General features: G+C 53.0%; 2 protein-coding genes across 2 annotated transcripts; one reads left to right on the top strand and one right to left on the bottom strand.

Moving 5' to 3' along the window:
• The first annotated feature begins 215 nt into the window (after positions 1 to 215).
• Positions 216 to 18,786, top strand: PPTG_12395 (hypothetical protein). The gene has a single exon (XM_008908405.1). It carries the CDS (start codon positions 302 to 304, stop codon positions 18,668 to 18,670), a length of 18,369 nt encoding a protein of 6,122 aa, XP_008906653.1. The 5' UTR covers positions 216 to 301; the 3' UTR covers positions 18,671 to 18,786.
• PPTG_12394 (hypothetical protein) lies at positions 18,779 to 19,688 on the bottom strand. The gene has a single exon (XM_008908404.1). It carries the CDS (start codon positions 19,622 to 19,624, stop codon positions 18,959 to 18,961), a length of 666 nt encoding a protein of 221 aa, XP_008906652.1. The 5' UTR covers positions 19,625 to 19,688; the 3' UTR covers positions 18,779 to 18,958.
• Positions 19,689 to 19,929: the final 241 nt, after the last annotated feature.

Below are 19,929 nucleotides of genomic sequence, written 5' to 3'. Positions count from 1 at the left end.
ATCATTTTTTTTATTTTAACGCAAAAAATATCCAGAGTTTCCCGGGCAACGCACGGCATTAGTATTTTTTTTAAAAAAATAACAGAGAAAATCGAAAGCAGTTCATTTCTTGTTGCCGTTAGAAATGGCTACGTGTTGTATACATGTATACTGATTCTATGTACTGCACACCACGTAAGTTTTGGTTGGTCTTGGCGAGTCAATTGTTTGTGTCGCTTCAATCATCCGCACTGGTGTTCACACCGTTTCACGGTAGCAGCAGACGAAGTGACATTCACTCATTCTGCACACGCACACTCGAATGGCTGACGTGGACGGACATGAAGCGCGACGCGAAGCAGACGTTGCCAGCGTCAACGACGCGCAGGAGCAGCAATTGGTGAGTGTCGGCCGCCTACATACCGGTGTACAGCAGCTTCTGGCCGCTGTGAGCACCACCAACGCACTGAAGACGCACCCTGCTCTTCAAGCGCTAGCGACATCTATTCCTACAGTCGAAGAGCATGACCACCACTCTGTGGCTCGCACGCAGCTGCAGGCGCTGGCTTCGTGCCTTGCTCACGCCGAACTACGCGTCCTGATCGTGAAGCACCTACGGCCATTCTTGCTGGACATGATGGTGCGGCTCACTGATCCGGCGCTCCCGCTATATGAGCAACAACAGCAACAGTACAGCGAATGCGCTGACAGTATGAAGCGCAGTGAGCTCCTGGTTGCCACTCTGGCCGAACTATTGACCTACCTGCCGGCCACGAGCACTTTAGTGCAACAATACTTCGAGACGGCGCCATGCTTCTTCGCATTTGCGGACGTCGTGGCCACGCAGAAGCAACAGAGTGACGAGACGCTCGTCAGACTGCGTCGTATCGCCAAGACGGCCTTCCAGCTGCTGAGAGCGAGACCCACGGAGCTCACAGCGCTCTGGAACTGGACATCGTTCTTCCCGCTCAGTTTCCACGACGACGTGCACGTGCGATGGTATGCAGCGCGTGCCACAGCTTTGGTATTGAAGATGAGCAATGCCCAGAGAAACACTTTTCTCGATGGATTGAAGGTTGGTGAGGACGCCGCTGTGAGTGGAAACAGTCCGGCTGTGCGGCAGATTGAGCTGGAGCTGCACAGCGAGGACGCAACTCGACAGGAACAGCTTATTGAACTGAGTGTATACCAGCAACAGGATGCGAATGAAGTCGCACAGACACAGCCCGTGCCCTTCCATGATTCACTTCAGAACATTTTCGGCGTGGTCGTCCCGACAAGCAAGCTGCACCAGCAACGCCACGAGTCAGAGGAATCTTCGATAGCCACCGAACCACTGGTACCCACGCCATCAACCAAGCGGAACTTGCAGTCGCTGGCTATTGCGCTTGGTCTGAAGCGTCCGATCTTGGTGGCAGGTCCAGGTGGATGCGGCAAGACTGCTACGATTCGAGAACTTGCTCGGCTGTCGGGCAACAGTGACATGGTGGAGCTGCATTTGGACGACCAGATAGATAGCAAGACGCTGTTGGGGTCGTATGTGTGCACAGATGTGCCAGGCGAATTTGCGTGGCAGCCTGGCGCACTTACAACTGCTGTGCTTGCTGGCCGGTGGGTCGTTATCGAGGATATTGATCGTGCACCATTCGAGGTGCTTGCAGCGCTCATGCCGCTGCTTGAAACGCGCGAAATGGTTCTCCCTGGTCGTGGTGAACTGCTGGTGGCACACTCGAACTTCCAGATTTTTGGTACGACGACGCACGGACACCAAATGCCTAAGGGGTTTCAGGAGTCTGTCTGGACGAGCGTCGGCGTTGCACCACTTGCAGATAGCGAGATTGAGCAGATCATGCTGACTCGGTTCACGAAGATCCCGCAACAGGTCGTGTCCAAGATGATGACCACGTACAACGCCGTTTCTGGCAACACGAGCGAAGAGATCGGTGGTTCTGCACAGCTCTGGAAGGAGACAAGGCGGAACTACGGGCGCGATTTTTGTCTACGTGACTTGCTGAAGTGGTGTAAGCGTATCTATCGGTTCTGTTACTACGCTGCTGGTGCTACGGGTGATAACTCATCTTCTGGTCATGATTATATTACTGAGGACGAGCGTATGCGCATTGTGGTGGAAGCTTTGGATGTGTTCTGTGCCGGTATTCGAGACGCGAAGACCCGCTTACACTCGGCTTGTGCGCTGGCGGCGATTTGGGACGTGCAGTCCGAGAAAATTGAGTACTACCTGGAGCAGCATAAACCTCACGTTACATTCAGCACACATGAAGTAGAATTTGGACGCGTTCACCTGCCGACGCTGTCACAACAGGCTCAGCTTGAGCAAGGTGACAAGCCTGCTACGAGTTCTGTGGTGATGACTGGGCACGTGCTGCGTTTGCTGGAGAAGATGGCTGCTATTGTAGCGACCTGTGAACCAGCGTTGCTTATCGGTGAGACTGGTTGCGGTAAGACGACAATCATTCAGCACATGGCAGCGGCTATGGGGCAGCGTCTGGTAGTGCAAAATCTGAATATCCAAAGCGATAGTTCCGATCTCGTGGGAGGTTTCAAGCCTGTGGAGATTCACCTGCTCGCCCGGCCATTGTACATAGACTTTGTGGATCTGTTTACAGCTACGTTTTCGCAGAAGAGCAACGCTGGCTTTCTCAACGTGGTTCGGATAGCACTGGAGCACAAGGACTGGAAGAAACTTGTAAAAGGCATGCGGAAAGCCATCCAAATGGCCACGTCCAAGCTCCAGGGCAGCAGTGGTGCTGACCGTGACGTAACGGAGTCAGAAAGTGGTGGGAGTAATAAGATGTCGGCAGCCGGCACTTCGACGAGTGTTTTGGTGAACCGATGGGATACTTTTGAGGCTGAGCTGGTGCGATTCGAACGGCAGAAGGAGCAGGCGGAGTCGCACTTTGCATTTTCGTTTGTGGAGGGTGTTCTAGTCAAAGCGCTGCGAGAAGGTCATTGGGTGCTGCTCGATGAGATCAATCTTGCATCATCTGATACGCTGGAGCGCATTAGTACGTTGCTGGAGCATGAGACGAGTGCCTTTTCTCTCACAGAGCGCGGAGATGTCGAGATCATCCGCCCGCATCCGAACTTTCGTCTCTTTGGTGCTATGAATCCGTCAACTGACGTCGGTAAGAAGGACCTGCCCCCTTCTCTCCGCAATAGATTCACGGAGATCTACGTTGATGAGTGCGTGGATCCTTCAGACTTGCAGATGGTTGTCCACCACCAGTTCAAGGAGATCTCCGGCGCTCTGATACCAGAGACGGTTGAATTCTACCTGGAGGCAAGAAAGCAAGCGGAGCTGCGATTGAGCGATGGGGCCCGCCACAAACCCCGCTACTCGTTGCGAACGTTGAGTCAGGCACTGCATATCACGCGCATTTTGATTCAGCGAGGCTATGGCACATCTCGCGCGATGTTCGAAGGTTTCTGCTCGAGTTTCTGTACACAACTTGAGATGGAATCGCGTCAGTATCTCGAGAAACTCATCAAGAACACATTCGCAAAGACGATCAAGGCGAAGGAGCTTAAACGCTCACCACCCTGTCCTGGTGGCTCGAAGAGGACGAATGAGTTTGTGTTGGTGAGCTCGTACTGGGTCCAAAAGGGTGAGTTCCAAGATCCGAGGGACGATTCACTACCAAACCCGGTGACTTCTCGACGGAAATTTGTACTTACGAAGTCAGTAGAAGAGAATCTGCGTCACGTGTCACGTGCAGCTTTAATCGGCAAGTATCCCGTGCTGCTGCAAGGCCCCACGTCTGCTGGTAAGACGTCGCTGATCGGGTATCTGGCTGCACGCATTGGACAAAAGTGTGTGCGTATTAACAACCACGAGCATACGGACATCCAGGAGTATCTGGGAAGCTACGTCTCGGATTCCAATGGCAAGCTAACGTTCAAGGAAGGTGTGCTGGTGGAGGCTGTTCGTAAGGGTTGGTGGGTCATCCTGGACGAGTTGAATCTGGCTCCGTCTGAAGTTTTGGAGGCTCTTAATCGTCTTCTGGATGACAACCGCGAGCTGTTCCTACCCGAAACGCAAGAGACAGTGAAGCCTCATCCGAAGTTCATGTTGTTCGCGACGCAAAACCCGCCAGGACTCTACGGAGGCAGAAAGGTGCTTTCTCGCGCGTTCCGGAATCGATTCCTGGAGATCCAAGTGGATGAAGTGGCGTCTAGCGAGCTTCAGACGATTTTGCAGGAGCGCAGTTCGCTGCCCCCGTCGTATTGTGCCATTTTGATTGACATCATGCGGCAACTGCAGCTCGTTCGGCAGCAGTCGTCAGTCTTCGCTGGTAAATCGGGCTTCATCACTACCCGTGACTTGCTTCGTTGGGCCGAACGTCGACCGGCGACTAAACAGGCTCTAGCAGAGGAAGGATACTGTTTGCTGGCCGAGCGGTTGCGGAAGGATGAGGAGAAGGAAGTGGTCAAACAAGTGCTGGAGAAGAAGTGCAACGTCAAGATCGACCTGGATGCTCTGTACTACAGCGGCAAGCCCCGCGAGTCAAATCTGCTGAACGAGAACGGAGAGATTGAACAGGAGACAGTGTGGGGCACCAAGGAACAGTTTGAACGTGTCCAAGCGATGGTGGAGCAGGCTATTGAAGAAACCGCCACCGGCAAGTCCAGCAACGGTGAGTCCAAGTCAGCAGGCAATGCAGCAGGTTTGGAAAAGATCAGTGTGACCAAGTCACTGCGAAGACTTTTTGCTCTTGTTGGACGCTGTTTGCAGAATGAGGAGCCTGTGCTTCTGGTTGGAGAAACTGGTTGTGGCAAGACTACGGTCTGCCAGTTGTACTCGCTGCTGTTCTCACAGCCTCTTCACATTTTGAACTGTCACCAGCATACTGAGACGTCGGATTTCCTCGGTTGCTTGCGTCCTGTGCGAGGAAAAGAGAAAACCGCACACGAGTTGGAAGAAGCGCTTGTGAGATTCTTTGCGCTGAGTGACGGATGTATCGATGAACAGGAGATCGAGAAGCGCCGAGCAGAAGTCAAGTCATTGGGTGTTAGTGCGTTGCTGGCCAAGTACGAAAATGTTCGTGGTGGTGTTGTGAGTGGTGATTCAATACCCCAGAAGGAACTTGTTGAGCAAATTGACCTGCTGAAGCGTCGATTCCAGTCCATCTTCGAGTGGGCGGACGGTCCTCTGGTGGAGTCCATGAAGAATGGCGATTTGATTCTGATCGATGAGGTGAATCTTGCCGAAGATGCTGTGCTTGAACGTCTGAACAGTGTCCTGGAGCCGTCGCGTACGCTGCTGCTAGCCGAGAAGGGTGGAGACCAAGTGGAAGAGATTGTAGCTCACTCGAAGTGGCGTGTGATGGCAACGATGAACCCTGGTGGTGATTTCGGTAAGCGCGAATTGTCTCCTGCTCTGCGCAACCGTTTCACCGAGATCTGGGTGCCAGCAATCTCGGACTTGGACGATATCGCCACGATCATTCGCGACAGATTAGTTGGACCTCGTGGAATTGTTTCGGTGCCTCGCACTATCCCACCAGCGGCAATGGATGAGTTAGCGTCGTTGTGTGACCCTATCCTGGGTTTCGTCAAGACTTTCAACGAGGCAAACGGTGGTTTTGGTGGATGCGGAGCTGTGACGTTACGTGACATTCTCAGCTGGATCAACTTCATCACATCCGTCGTGAAGAAACAGGAGGTCGGCTCATCGGTAAAAGTGACAGCGTGGACAGCGTTTGTGCAAGGTGCAGCCTTGTCAATTTTGGATGGTCTTGGCCTTGGCTCGGACAAGGCACTGCACACGGCCTTGAAGGCGAGAGAGGAGGCGTATCGCTACTTGCTGGCTTTGGTGCCAGATGAGGACCACCTGGTCAAGCAAAAGGTGATCGACTCGCTGAATGTCACGACGTTGTCTGTCGATAACAGCATTGACCAGTTGAACTCCTTCGCTTCAGAGGAGACTGCAGAGGGGAAGTTTGGCATTAGTCCATTCCTGATCCCTCGTGGACCCGATCCTGTTCGAAGAAAGCCTGCATTCTCGTTGAAGGCCCCAACGACGATGTCCAATCTGTACCGCGTGTTGCGTGCTATGCAAGTCAGTCGTCCGATCATTTTGGAAGGATCTCCAGGTGTCGGCAAGACCAGCTTGATCAGCGCGTTGGCAGCAGCGTCTGGACATCGCCTTGTACGTATCAATCTGTCGGAGCAAACGGATATTTCCGATCTCTTTGGCTCTGATCTTCCTGCTGCGTCATCTCCGGACGACAACGTGGATGACAAGGACGGCAAACATACGAATGGTGGGAGCTCTAGCGGCATGTTCGAGTGGTGCGACGGCGTGTTCTTACGTGCTTTGAAGGCAGGCGACTGGGTGTTACTTGACGAACTTAACTTGGCGTCGCAGTCTGTTTTGGAAGGTTTGAACTCGTGTCTGGATCACCGAGGCAGTGTGTACATCCCGGAGCTGGACAGAGAGTTCGAGTGCCCGCCAACTTTCCGTGTGTTCGCTGCGCAGAACCCGCTTCGTCAAGGTGGTGGTCGTAAGGGACTGCCCAAGTCGTTCTTGAATCGATTCACCCGAGTCTTCGTTGAAACTCTGCATGAGCAGGATCTTATCCACATTGCGAGCTCAATGTACCCTACGCTGCATTGTTCAGTGGAAGAAGCGGACATGAGTGACGCTGCGTTATCTGGAAAAACGTTACTGGAGCGGATAATCGGTTTTAACCGCGCAGTGCACGAAGACACGATGGTGAGCTGCAAGTACGGCCGTCTTGGTGCTCCCTGGGAGTTCAATTTGCGCGATGTGTTCCGATTCTGTGACCTGCTTAAGCAGCAAGTGCAATTGGCAGACAATGCTGAGCACCAACTTCAGGCCTTGAGCTACTACGTTAGTTTCATTTACGTCGAGAGAATGCGCTCAGCTCGCGACCGGGAGCTGATTTCTCGTCGCTTTGAGGAGTTCTTTGGAGTAAGGCCGATGGATCTGAGTGCTGTTTCGCTTCGCATGTCGGCAGATTTCGTTGAGATCGGCAGTGCATTGCTCGAACGGCGGCAGGATATGCCAATTGGCCGTGTTGCTCCGCCACTTTTCAACTTTTTGCTGAAGCCAATGGAAGCGTTAGCGCACTGCGTGAACATGTCGTGGCCTGCTCTTCTCGTTGGATCACCAGCAAGCGGCAAAACCTCCTCGGTCCGTCTGCTGGCAGCTTTGAGCGGTAATACGCTACACGAACTGGGTATGAGTGCAGGGACAGACGCGACGGAACTGCTGGGATGCTTTGAGCAAGTGGATGTTGGACGGAAGCTGCGGGACATCAAGCACAAGATTCAACTTGTGTACGAGAAGGTGCTTCAGCAACTGATGTTGTCATCTGCATCGGCCGGTGTTACTCAGAAGAAGAGAACTGCGATTTTGAAGAAGGCTAACCGTCTCAGCAGCACATGGTGGGCTCTGACCACACGAGAGAAGTACTACAGCGAGAATGTATCTCATGGTGGCGGCAAGAAACACAAAGCGAAGAAGCTACCGAAGGGCCAACTGGATGAGGTCGTTGTCGACTTGATGCGGGACGTTGTCGCCATGCTCCAGAAAACTGAAAAGGACGAAAGTCTGTCGCTGCTTTCTGACCTGTCGAATGAAATTGACAACGTGGTGCAGCTCAGTAAGTCCAACTCCATTGCCAGTTGCTTTGAATGGGTCGATGGAACGTTGATTCAAGCGATGGAGAAGGGCGAGTGGGTGCTACTGGACAACGTCAACTTTTGCAGCTCGTCGGTACTGGATCGATTGAATTCGCTTATGGAGACTGGCGGTGAAATGCTGATCAATGAGTGCGGCATCATCAACGGCAAGCTGCGTGTGATTAAGCCTCACAAGAACTTCCGAATGTTCTTGGCCATGGATCCACAGTACGGTGAGGTGTCTCGTGCCATGCGAAACCGGTGCGTTGAGATTGCGCTGGCGGATGAAGATGCTCCGAGACTAGACCTGATCAAAATCTCTTTGGCGTGTGGAATCCCTGGCTTTGCTCTGTCTCGAGCTTTCCAATCTGCTCATGAACGTGTGGTAAACAAGCTTGGGGAGTTCATGGCAGGCTCGAAATACGGTCGTATTAATCGTCGACACTTGGAGAACTGGTCATTGCTGGCATCAGCTGAGCTTTCACGTGGAGTTCAGCCTCTGAACGCGATCGCCGAGTCTTTCCGACGTGTGTATGGCGACGGTTTGCTCGCTCAGCTTGATCTGAGCCAAGATATGCTCGAGTTATTCGTCAACGCTTTCCAAACTTCGCAGCAAAATTCGCAACACCAGCGTGTGCTCCCGATGATTGCATCACCCTCGACTTTTGTCTTGTGTCAGCAGAGCGAAAGCTTCGTGCTGCAGCGCGACGTTGCGTACCTTGAACACCTCGTGCTCTCTGCACTGACGTCCGAGAGTAGTGACGCGGACGATTTGCAGCTGAGTTGGCTTGCTGCTGATGTGAAGATCGTTAAGGGCTCACCTACGGAAGGAGACAGTAATACTGATACGTGGTTGAACAGTGTTGCCTTGCGGTGCAAGGGCGAACAGACTAGCTACTCCCAGTTGGCTCTGAAGGAAGCGTGTGAGCACCTGTCGTCGAAACAGTTCTTAGGGCTTCAGGACGTCAAGTCGCCGCTGGCGGTAACACTGGCCCCGTTCGCATTGCGTCGGATTGTTGAGGTGGCGAGTACATGCGGCAGCGTCGCAAACATCGGCTCAATGACAGCGGATCGTCTTTTATTCGCACTGGAGAAGATTGCTCGTGGAGTTGGCAATGCAAGTACGTTGCAGTCGGTTGAGTTACTTGCACGCTTCCTCCAGTCGATGACGAAGAACGACTTGTACACGGACATCTCTCGAAAGATCGACGAGACTGCACGGCGACTGACGAGCTTGCTTGACAACCCTGCCTTGCCTCCGACGCCGGTGTATCTAGCTACGAACCATGCAGCCTTTTTGCGCTTGCAATCTCTTGTTGCTGAACGCAGTGTCAATACTCCGGACAAGAAGATCGAGATTGAAGCTGCGTGGGATTCGATGCTCATCGCTCAGCGACAGCTGGAATTACTTGACGGTGTGGAGTGGCTAAGATTCTGCGAGCAGGAACAATATCGCGAAGTGGACGCTCTGTTCGCTTCGAAGGACAGCAAGCAGAAGCGCAAGCGAGACTCTCGTCGACTGGACAAGCTGTCAGTGCTGCAACAGTCCTATGCTGTGCACAAGTACCATGCTGACCGTTCCAACGTCGATAACGAGCTGACGTTCTTGGTTCACCCGCTCCTGAACACGTTTGATATGTTTCTGTCAGCGTTCTTTGGAGACTCTTCCAGTGTGACGATGAATCCAGAATTCTTCGAAGCTGTTCAAACTGTGGTGCGGGACCGCTTTGAGTTTTCGATCCAGTTGCGAATGCAGGTCTTCGAGTGGACACACTTCCTGATCCACTGGCAGTGGTTGAAGAAGTCGCTGTTGCGATTTGGGAAGCTTATTGCGCAACACTCATTCGCGTGGACGTCTCAGTGGAATAACGTGGTGGATATGTCCGAGCGCATGCAGGCTACGATCGAGAAACTCATCGGCTGCGAGTCAAGGAAGAACGTGTTGTGGAAGAAGGGAGGGCACTCGCTGCTTCCGAATAATGCTGACCTGTGGAAGGCTGAGTATCTGCTGAACCGACTATCCAAGACGTTTATGCAAGTCAACTCGACGTCCTTCTCAGCTCTGTCTGTCGGCGCTGCTGGGGGCCCTACGGACGGCAGAGTTGATGTATTGGCGCTGCTCTTTGGTGGGGTGGCTTCAATGGAAGCTGCCATGAAGAGCGGCAAACTGGACGTGTCTTCGCTGTTTTACGTGGATGTCGACACTCGCAAGGAAGTGTTACATGCGCTGTGTGCGTTCTCGTACCTCGCTCAGGAGCAAACGCGCGGCAAGAAGGACAGTACATCTACAAGTAAGCGGCCACATGCGCTCATGGCGGAGGAGCTGTTCAAGCTTCCAAGTGTGCTGCTGAAGAAGCTGCAAGACAAGCAGTCGGAGATGACGGAGCTTATCTCGAAGAAGACGTTGTATCTGAGTGAGATTGAGGACAACGTCGACAGCCACGTGGATCTACTGAGCGAAGAGGATAGTCGTATCGGCAAGGATGCACCCATTCTGCTGTTCGACATGAAGGGGAGTGCGCTGTTGATGGAGCGTATGGTAACGTTCCAACTGAGTCCATTGCTTGAACACGCTCTAGCTCGTCAAGAGCTCCAGGCGATCACGAAGCTTGTGCACGTGCTGAACATGTATCGCCTGTGCAGGAGCGATTTGTCTCAAACGAGATACAAGGAGGTTGTGAAGGCTGTCTCGGACGTGCTGAACTTGCTGGAAGGCATCGTTGAAGAACTCCTGCGCCTCGGACTGCGTGATCCTGCTTGCTTTTATGCCTACCAAGACATTTTGTGGTGTGGACACAAGTTTGTGTCTCTGGAAATCACCAGCAAGACCCAAGAGGAACAAAAGACAGAACTGGAAAGATTCGTTTCTGTGGTTCAGACACACTTGAATGGCGTGTTGTTTGGCTTCCACGAGTTCTTGCGTTGCAACAGCTTCAACCAAGTGGATCTTATCTCGCTGGAGATATTCGACACTCGACGGAAGTTGAAGAAGGCTAACAAGCGCGTCCCTGCTACGAGTACTGAAGTTGCTGATCATTCTCAGGTCGTTGCAGGCTACCCACGTTTGTTCCAAGCCGTCCAGAGTGCAGTTGTACTGAAAAGCATCGCAGAAGTGGATCTGGAAGAGTCCATGTGTCCTACCAGCGAGGCACAGATGCGTGCTGCTCGGTTGGAGAAAATCAAGAGCCACTTCGCATCGGAACAGACCCAAGCAGGAAAGATGATATTGAGCACAAGTATCTCGTATGTGAGTGAGCTATTCGTGGCCACTGTGCTTGCCTTTGAATCATCATTCCCGTCTGCGCAGTGGGAGGAGATTCAGCCCCTCCTTCTCCAGTTTGCACATACGTCTCAGACGTTTGACGGCAAGACCCAAGCAACATTGCTCAAGGCGTTACGAACTTCCAGCGACAACACGTTTTCGACGCTAATTGACACACTTGTGGTGCCGCTGATGACGTCTTTAACTAAGGCAGCAAAGGAACAACACAGTGGAAGCCGAAGTGCACTTGGAGAGAGTATGGTTATGCTGGGATTGTGGCGCTTTGCGCTGCTCCTTCCATCCTCGCCGGTGGATCCTGTTACCAAGCCACTGGTGAAGAAGGAGAACTTGCTGAACCGCTTGGCAATGCTGACGATGCAGGATGCAGCGAACTCATCAATTCATCGACTGAATCCTTCACCTGCAGCTTCAGTGACGGCTGTGGAGAATGCTGATCGCTCACTGAGTGAACTGTACAGCCAGGTGATGGAAGTATCCGCGTATGCTATCCAGCGTTACCAGCCGAGCAAACGCCACACTGACGGCAGTGCCATTGACCCGAGTGGGTTTGGTATGCAGCCTGTGGCAGCCTCTGTGTTCGGAGAACTGTTCCGCGATCTTCTGCGTTTCAACACAACGGTGATGCCGATCGAGAAGCTGTCAGCGTTGCTTTCCACAGTTCGATCATCCAAGTCGTCGCAGCAGCGGAAGCGCGAGCTCTTGCGCGAGCTCGACATGTTCCAGCAGACGTCGGAGAGCTTTGTTGCTCAACTGTCGAAGAAGTTTGGCGAGTGTTTCCGAGATATTCTGGAGCCTGTTGTTGCGGCGATTTACTGTGTGAAGGAGGGTGTTGCACTGATGACGTGGTCGCTCTATCAGCAGATCCAGGAAACCTCTCTGAAGCAGCAACAAAAGGAGACGTTGGCGCTCTCTCTCGTGCAGTTCCCGTCATCCTTGAACGTGAACTCGGTGGATCAGTCTTGGCATGGAATCCAGTTAATGTTGAAGACTGTGGGAACACAAGCGACACCGATACTATTCGGTGCTGGGGTGTCGAACAAGCGGAAGGCTGAGGTGGCTCTGCTGGACGTGGCGTTGGCGAAGATGGAATTCCTTTTCCGCGAGACACTGACGACGTCCCGTACGAACCGTGCGCTGGACTCCACTGCGGTTGATACTGCGCTTGAAAGCAGCAAGACTCTCTTTGACTTGTTTTTGGCCAAGTGGCAAGAGCAGAAAGAGCGCGAAGAGCAGAAACGAAAGGAGGAAGAAGAGCTCTTCAAATACAAAGTACGTCAGCTGGATCTGGAGACCGAGGAGGAGCTGCTGGAGAAGGAGTATCGCGATCAGTTCCCGGACTACAGTACCCGTGACTTCCAAGCTTTCCTGAGTCCGGAGCAAGCAGCTGCTGGTACGGATGGATCTGGTCTGTCAACAACGGGAGACTTGGATGTGCTGATCACAGACCGAATTATGCAGCGTCTGTGCGAGACTCACGTCAAGTTGTACGCCGAGACTGCGAACTCTGAGATCGCAATCACCAAGGACGAGATTGTCAGTACGTTCGCGCGAGCTTTTTCTCTTGCTGTGAAGCTACGCAAGTCGTTGAATGCGACGGCTTCCAATACGATTGAAAACTCCGTGGCATCATCTGGAGTTCTGGCTGCCTCGCTGGTCCAAGCTCGCCTTGGCAGTGTGGGAACGAAGAAGGGTGCGGTGCCATCGTTCCAGGCACTCAATAGTGAATACATCCGAGGAATCGACTTCCATCGTGACCCGCTGGTTAAGGAAGTTGTGCTGGTTGCTGAGCCGTTGCAGCGCTTGTTGGTCAAGGTGCAGTCGCTCTTGGCTCAATGGCCTGACCACGCTATCCTGCAGCAGATCGTGCTGATTGCTGATCGTATCCGCAACTTTGAGATCAGTTCTCCGCTGGTTCGCACGCTGACTGGCGTTGAGCTGTTGCTGCGGAAGGCGCAAGAATGGGAGATGTATGCTGCACGTGCGTACTCGATTAGTGACGAGCTCAGCGCTCTTTCAGCTTTGGTGACGCGATGGAGAAAGTTGGAACTGTACTCTTGGCCGCATCTGCTCTACGTCAAAGAGAAGCAGCATCGCTTCACCGCGCAGAAGACGTGGATCAACATGTACTCGCTTCTGACAGCGCAGTTCGAATCGGATGCTGCTATGGTTGACGTCGAGAACAGTGCTAGCCCTCAAAATCTGCAGTGGCTGCACCTGAATCATCTCTCGAAGTGGCTGTTTACTCCACTTCAAGAGAACAGAGCTGGAATTCAAGCTCTAAGCGATGCGGCAAGAGAGAGTCTGGAGAAGCAGAGGGAGTTTATGACCAGGTTGTTCGAGACGCTTGACGCGTACATTCGGTCGTGTCCGATCGGACAGTACGAGACTCGATTGCTGGTAGTGTACTCGTTCTGTGCTCAATTGTTCATGGAACTTTGGAGTCCTTCTGAACGACAGGGTTCATCGATCGACTTTGCCGGAAAGTCGTCCAAGTACGCGTTGGCCAACATGCTGTACCATTTGTACAGATACTACGCGCAACATTTGGGCTACTTGGAGCGTCAGTGGAGCGGTCTCAAGGCTCCGATCCAACGTAAACTGGTCGAGTTCGTCAAGATCTGTCGATGGGATGAACAGACGTACTACTCGCTCGCTGAATCTGCTGAGAAATCGCACCGCAAGTTGATGAAGTTCGTGCGAGACTACGACGCTGTGCTCACTGTGTCCATGCAGACTGTAATCGACGGTTCAACGGACAGCGGCATCACGAAGGAAGGCGGTTTTGTTGGCATTCACACTACGAAGGCGGAGCTGGCAGGTCTGGATGACAGCGTTGTGGTTCCAAAGGATGCTGAACAAGAGGAGAAGAGCGAACAGGAGAAGTCTGCAGATGGAGAAACTGAGGACGTGAAGACTAAACCCAAGACATCGAACGAGGAAGTGCAGGAGTCTGAGAGGCCTCCTGTGTTGCGACTGATTCACACAACTGTGCCGTCTGTCGAAAGCCAAGCAAGTGAAGGCGCTGCAATGTTTGACCAGTCTTCATATGTGGAGAAGCTCCCGACGCTGTCAAAGCGCATTGCCAAGTACACGCAGAAGCACATTCTGTCGCACGAGCAAGTGGAACGCCGCCAACAAGTGCGTGAACTGTGTGAAGATCTCTGCGAGACCATCTTTTACCGCATGTTCAAGCTCCAACACGCTACGGGACTACCGAAGGGTGCGAAGAAGAAAGCTCTTATTGACTTGCTCAGTGAATTGAAGACCCAGGGTATGGCCTACCACCGACTACAGCTGCCTGCAGAGCAACAGCAGATCCAGCAATTGTTCGAGTTGGACGTGCCTGATGTCGAGAACTGTCTTCACGTTGACCAATTGGAAGCAGCTCTTGATCCCGAGAGTTTGCCCAATGCTCGTGGACTAAAGAGTAAGAAGAAGCAGAGCAAGAAGAAGAGCAAACGTGTTGGAGGTGTGCAGCAAGTCGAGGTTACGGAAGAAGTTTCAACGAAGAACTCGCCGATGTGGCTGTGGCAGCGTGCTGACGGATATTACTACCGATTCCTGGGCCAACTGGCTTCACTGCGATACACTGCAGTGACGAGCTTTTCGCACGATCTGTCAACCAGCGAGACCGAACGGATGAGTGGTTACGCGGAGAATATGCTGTTCACGATGCTGCAGCAGCGACAAATCCTGCACGCCGTCTCACTCAGTCACGAGAAGCTTGTCGACGGATTAACCACGTTGAAGCTGATGAAGGAGTTCAAGCTGAGCTATCTGGCATCTAGCAGCGCTGTCGACTCCAAGACAGCGAGCAAGTGGCAGTCGTTCCAGCAGACCTCCGTCGTTTCATTGCGTCATTCTCTTCGCGAGCTCGAGATCTCGGTGTTACAGATTCTACAGCAGTTGCCAGAGACGACAGCTATCGTGGCAGAAGTTCGTCAACACTTCCAGCGTATTTTCGAGCGTTGTGATGCTATTCAGGACGAGTTCACACAAAGTGTTGGGCTGACCCAGTCTCTCGGTGTGCCTGCGATTCCTCACCGTGCTGTGAACGCTAGCGAGGACGCAGGTGGTGATGCGGCTATTGTGGCTTTTGCGCGACCGTCGAAGCGCGTGTATGGTGTGTCCCCGGTCATTTCGCAAGATGGCGCAGAAACGCAGAAGCTGCCTGTGGCGATCAACGTGCTGAAGACTAACACTGCTCGCTTCGGTGAGATCAAGAGTCTTCTGCTGTCTATTTCGTCGGCATTTGGCGCGGTAACGACGTCTAACTGCCTGGGAGATTTCCTGACCGAGTACACGTGCATTATTCGTGATGACGCCAAGTTTGAACAGACTGTGAATGAGACCAGTGACTTCGCGTACAGTGCGGGCCATGAACTGGAGAGTGCGCAGGCATTGGCAACTTTCAGCGAGCAGTACGACAAGATGGTGGAGACTGTGCTGGTGTCGATCCAAGACTTGACGAAGATTTCCAAGGAAGCTGCTTCAATGTCCACTCAAAGCGAAGACGAGAGCGAGATCCAGTCGCTTCGTGATCAGCTTGCAACGCTGTCAACGATGGTCAAGGACTCGCGTGTGAACCACATTGCCTCGCAACTTGCTAAGCTGTTGGAGCTACTGCAGATTCAGTACACTAAGTTCACTAGCACGCAGTCGGAGCAGTGGCGGCGCGTGTTTGTGGCCTCCTTGTCGCTTCTGGAACGTTTCGAGCCGAGTCTCATCGATGTGCGCGGCATCAGTCGCCAACTGCTTGTGGACTTCTTAGTGGCGCACAAGAGTGTGATGAAGCTGGACTTTGTGTTGGTACGTATCTTCCGGAACTTGTTCCAGCACGGTTTCTGTCGAACGGATGAGGAGAAGAACGACGAAGAAGGAGACGGAGGAGCAGGCAAGATGCAGTTCCAGGACGACGTGGAAGGCACGGGAATGGGCGAAGGCGAAGGCAAGAAGGACGTGAGCAATGAGATTGAAGATGAAGAGCAACTACTGGGCTTGCAAGGAGATCAACAGGAGGAGCCTGAGCCACCGGCTGACCAGAAACCTGAAGATACGGGGCTGGAGATGCAGAACGACTTTGAAGGCACGATGCAGGACGTTCCGGATGATGAGAAGGAGGAGCAGGACGAGAACGAAGACGACGAGGAAGAACTGGACCGCGAGATGGGTGAGTTCGACCAAGACGACGAGAACGTCGTGGACGAGAAGATGTGGGGCGAGGACTCGGATGATGATGAAGAGAATATCGACAAGGAGAAGGAGAAGTTTGAAGAAGATTCCAAGGTCGAGGGTGAGGCACTGGAGGATGAAGTGCGTGGTAAAGACGGCGACGAAGAAGACAAGGACAATTCGGACAAGAAGGAAGAGGAGAAGCAGAAGCCTCAAGCTGATCAGTCAGATGATAAGAGTGCAGAGGATGGTGGAGACGATGATGGTGATGACGGTGATGACGGTGATGACGAGAAGATGGAGGAGGTTAACGACGACTTTGAAGATAAGTACGAAGACCATCACGACGTGGATCCGACGGAGCGGGAGGAAGGTCATGGTGAGGAGGAAGCTGAGGAAGAGCACGGAGACGAACTCCCCGAGGACATGCAGCTTGACAAGGACGGTGATGACGGCGAGGATGGAGACGCCGACGGAGATAATCCGGATGAAGACATGGACAAGCTGGACGATCCGGACGATGAGATGGCTGAAGATGATGCGACTGGAGACGAAACTGGTGGGGCTGAAGAGGACGAGGACGCTGAAGAGGAGAATGAAGAAGAGCAACTCGATAACGCAGTTCAACTTGGTGGCGGCGGGCTGGAAGACGAGCCTGAGCAAGCTGAGGAGAAGGAGGAGGAAGATGCAGAGCAGACTGAGACTCCTGAGAGTACCGAAGAGGAGCAAGCGGCGTCTACAGTGGCTGGCACTCAGTCTAAGGACGGTCAGGATGAGTTGGAAGCGGACGAACAAGAAGCCGAGGACCAGGAAATGGAGGATGCCAACGCTCAAGAACAAGACCAGGAACAGAGCAACGACGACAGCAGTAGCAGTCGTGCTCAGAAACAGAGCAGTAGTAACGACCAGGACGCCAAGCAGGAGTGGAAACCGCAGTCTCAAGTCGACAGCAATCCCGATCAGGAGCGTCCTCGCGAGAAACGCCGTGATCGTCGTGAACCGAATCCGTACCGGAATGCTCAGGAAGCACAGGAACACTGGAAGAAGCGAGTGGAGATGGTGGATCGTACTGAGGAAGAGAAGGAATCGGACAACAAGAGCTTGGAGAAACAGGAGAAGGCAGCGGAGATGACGACAGCCGAATTTGTTGATGACGACGATGAGATGGAGGACGTGGAACATGCGCTGGCTGCTGCGGATGAGAACCAGATTATGAACCAGCCTCGTTCTGAAGAAGAGGAGGACGAGAATGTCGACAAGAAAGAAGAGACAAACGCTGGCAACGGAGCTACCGCCATGGAAGTCGACGAAGAGGAAGAGGAGACTGAAGAGTCGACTAAGGAGAAGGAACAAGACATTTCGAAGCCTGTTAAACAAGAGCCGAAGCCTGAATCGGATGCAGTGGAAGACAATGCCGAGAAACAAGAAGATCAGACGATGGATGAGCAGGACGTTAAGCCGGATAAGCCCACTCAAAGCGGAGACCATGAACTTCTTGACGAGCAGGCTGACCACGCTCTTCCCTCGAGACTACGCGACTTGGACTTGACCAACAGCATGCAGGACCAGGACGGCGACGAAGTCGAAGCCAGAGCAGTCAAACTACTCACGCCTGATGAGGTTGCAGCTCTACGTGACGAACTGGACTCGTTCATTGCCAACTGGTCATCGCAGTCGGAGCAGGAACGTGGCGCCGATCTGTGGGCCAAGTACACTGCGTTGACTGCAGGAGCCTCGCAGCGTCTGTGTGAACAGCTGCGCCTGGTTCTTGAGCCCATGCTTCGTGCTAAACTCGAGGGCGACTTCCGGACAGGCAAGCGCATCAACATGCGCAAGGTGATCCCGTACATCGCCAGTCAGTTCCGCAAGGACAAGATCTGGCTGCGTCGTACACGTCCGTCCAAGCGTCAGTACCAAGTGATGCTGGCGATCGACGACTCCGAGTCTATGGCAGATAACCACGCTGGTCGCTTGGCACTGGAAGCTCTGGCCACGTTGTGTAAGGGTATGACGCAGCTGGAGGTTGGCGAGCTCTCTGTGGTCAAGTTCGGCCAAGATCTGGAATTGCTACACGCTTTCGACACACCGTTTACGGACGACGCCGGTAGTCGGCTCATTGGCCGCTTTGGCTTCCAGCAGAAGAAGACCAACATGGTGCAGACGCTGGATACGATCTTGCAACTCCTTGAGACGGCCAAGCAGTCGTCGTCGGCTGCCAGCAGCACCGTGGAGTTCACGCAGATCGTGTTTTTGATCTCTGATGGCCGCTTCGACTCGGACGGACGTGTGCGTATCCGCAAGCTGATTGAGACGGCATTGGAGCGGCAGCAGTTGATTGTGCTGCTTATTGTGGACCAAGGAGCAGCCGAAAGCGAGAGTGCAACCAACCAGACGTCGATCTTGGATACGCAGAGTGTGACGTTCGAGAAGGGCAAGGTGCGCATGGTGCCGTATCTGGAGAATTATCCATTCCCGTACTATGTGCTGCTACCGACGTCGGCGATGCTCCCGGAGATCCTCTCGGATTCGCTGCGGCAGTGGTTCGAGATGCTCCAGGCTAAGAGTTAAGGCAAGTTGGTTTTACGTCCATATGTATATGCATGTCAGTTCATAATAGACAAATAGACAAATGAATAGAATAGAGTTTGCATGATTGAATCCACAAACCATCATTCTTTCCCTTTCAACGTTGTGTATCATTCAGAGTAAATATCTAACCGGCAATTTTAGCATCGGGAAGTAAAATTCAACATAATGCTGCAAGTGGCTTTCGCCAACTTACTCCAAAGCGATGAGCGTGTGGTTTCGTTACATGTATTTCTACTGTGGGAGCGTTAAAACTCTCGGTTGCAAGCTTTACTGCTCCTTGGGGGCCTTGACGACACCCACCTGCGCGGGGCGAATGACCCGGTCGTTAAGCAGGTAACCCGTCTTCATGAGCTGTCCAATCGAGCCAGCCTCCTTCGTGGCGTCCTCGTACTCGAAGAGCGCGTCGTGGACATTGGGGTCGAACTTGTCTCCCACTTCTCCCACCTGGTGGATCTTAAACTCGCGAAAAACCTTCTGCAGCTGCTGCTCCGTCATGACCACACCTTCGTGCAACATCTTAATGGCATCCAACTGCTTCTCCGGCTCCAGCGCCGGAATGTCAATGCTCTCGTGGGCACGCTTCAGGTTGTCCGACACGTCCAGTAGCGCCTTGGCGAACTTGGAGATGGCGAACTCACGCGCGTTGTTCACGTCCACACGCGAGATGCGGCGCACATTCTCAGCGTCGGCCAGAGCGCGCAACAAGCGGTCGTTCATGTCCTTATTCTGAGTCGTGAGCTCCTCCACTTGCTTTTGCAGCTTTTCCGACTCACTCAACGGCTGCTCCTCCTTCTCAGCCTCGGCCTCGGGCTTAGCGGCGGCTTCTTCAGCAGGCTTCTCGTCAGCGAAAAGTGCACGAGTCTGGCTTACGTGGCGCAGCTGCACGCGGGACGCACGGGCGACGGCACTGGAGAGGACGACACGGCGGAGCATGATGCAGGTGGGCAATTAATTGGCGGATTGACTGTGGGCCACAGGCTGACTCGGTTTTTACCTCTGCAAAGCGTTGTGGCTTTGACAGGGTTGAACTATGGTTCTCGAATATTTGCAAAAGCTGAATAAAACAATATAGCACAAATATTAATGTAACGATTGTTTTATTCAGAATTTTTTGTTATAAAAATCACGAGGGCGATTTTATTTATTTTAATACTATTAATACTTAGTGTCGCCGTTGCTCTACGCCTGATGTGACGCTGTATCCTGGCTCAAAGGGGCGTCAATGCCAGCTTGCAGGG

Source organism: Phytophthora parasitica (assembly GCF_000247585.1).
Source record: "Phytophthora parasitica INRA-310 unplaced genomic scaffold supercont2.30, whole genome shotgun sequence".
Taxonomy (NCBI): Eukaryota; Oomycota; class Peronosporomycetes; order Peronosporales; family Peronosporaceae; genus Phytophthora; species Phytophthora nicotianae.
Note: the sequence above shows the minus strand (reverse complement) of the source record. Positions and strands in the feature narration are given on the sequence as shown.

What these genes read in the sequence shown, in the direction of transcription:
- PPTG_12395 (XM_008908405.1), top strand. Translation starts at nt 302, where the DNA reads ATGGCTGACGTGGACGGACATGAAGCGCGACGCGAAGCAGACGTTGCC.
- PPTG_12394 (XM_008908404.1), bottom strand. Translation starts at nt 19,624, where the DNA reads ATGCTCCGCCGTGTCGTCCTCTCCAGTGCCGTCGCCCGTGCGTCCCGC.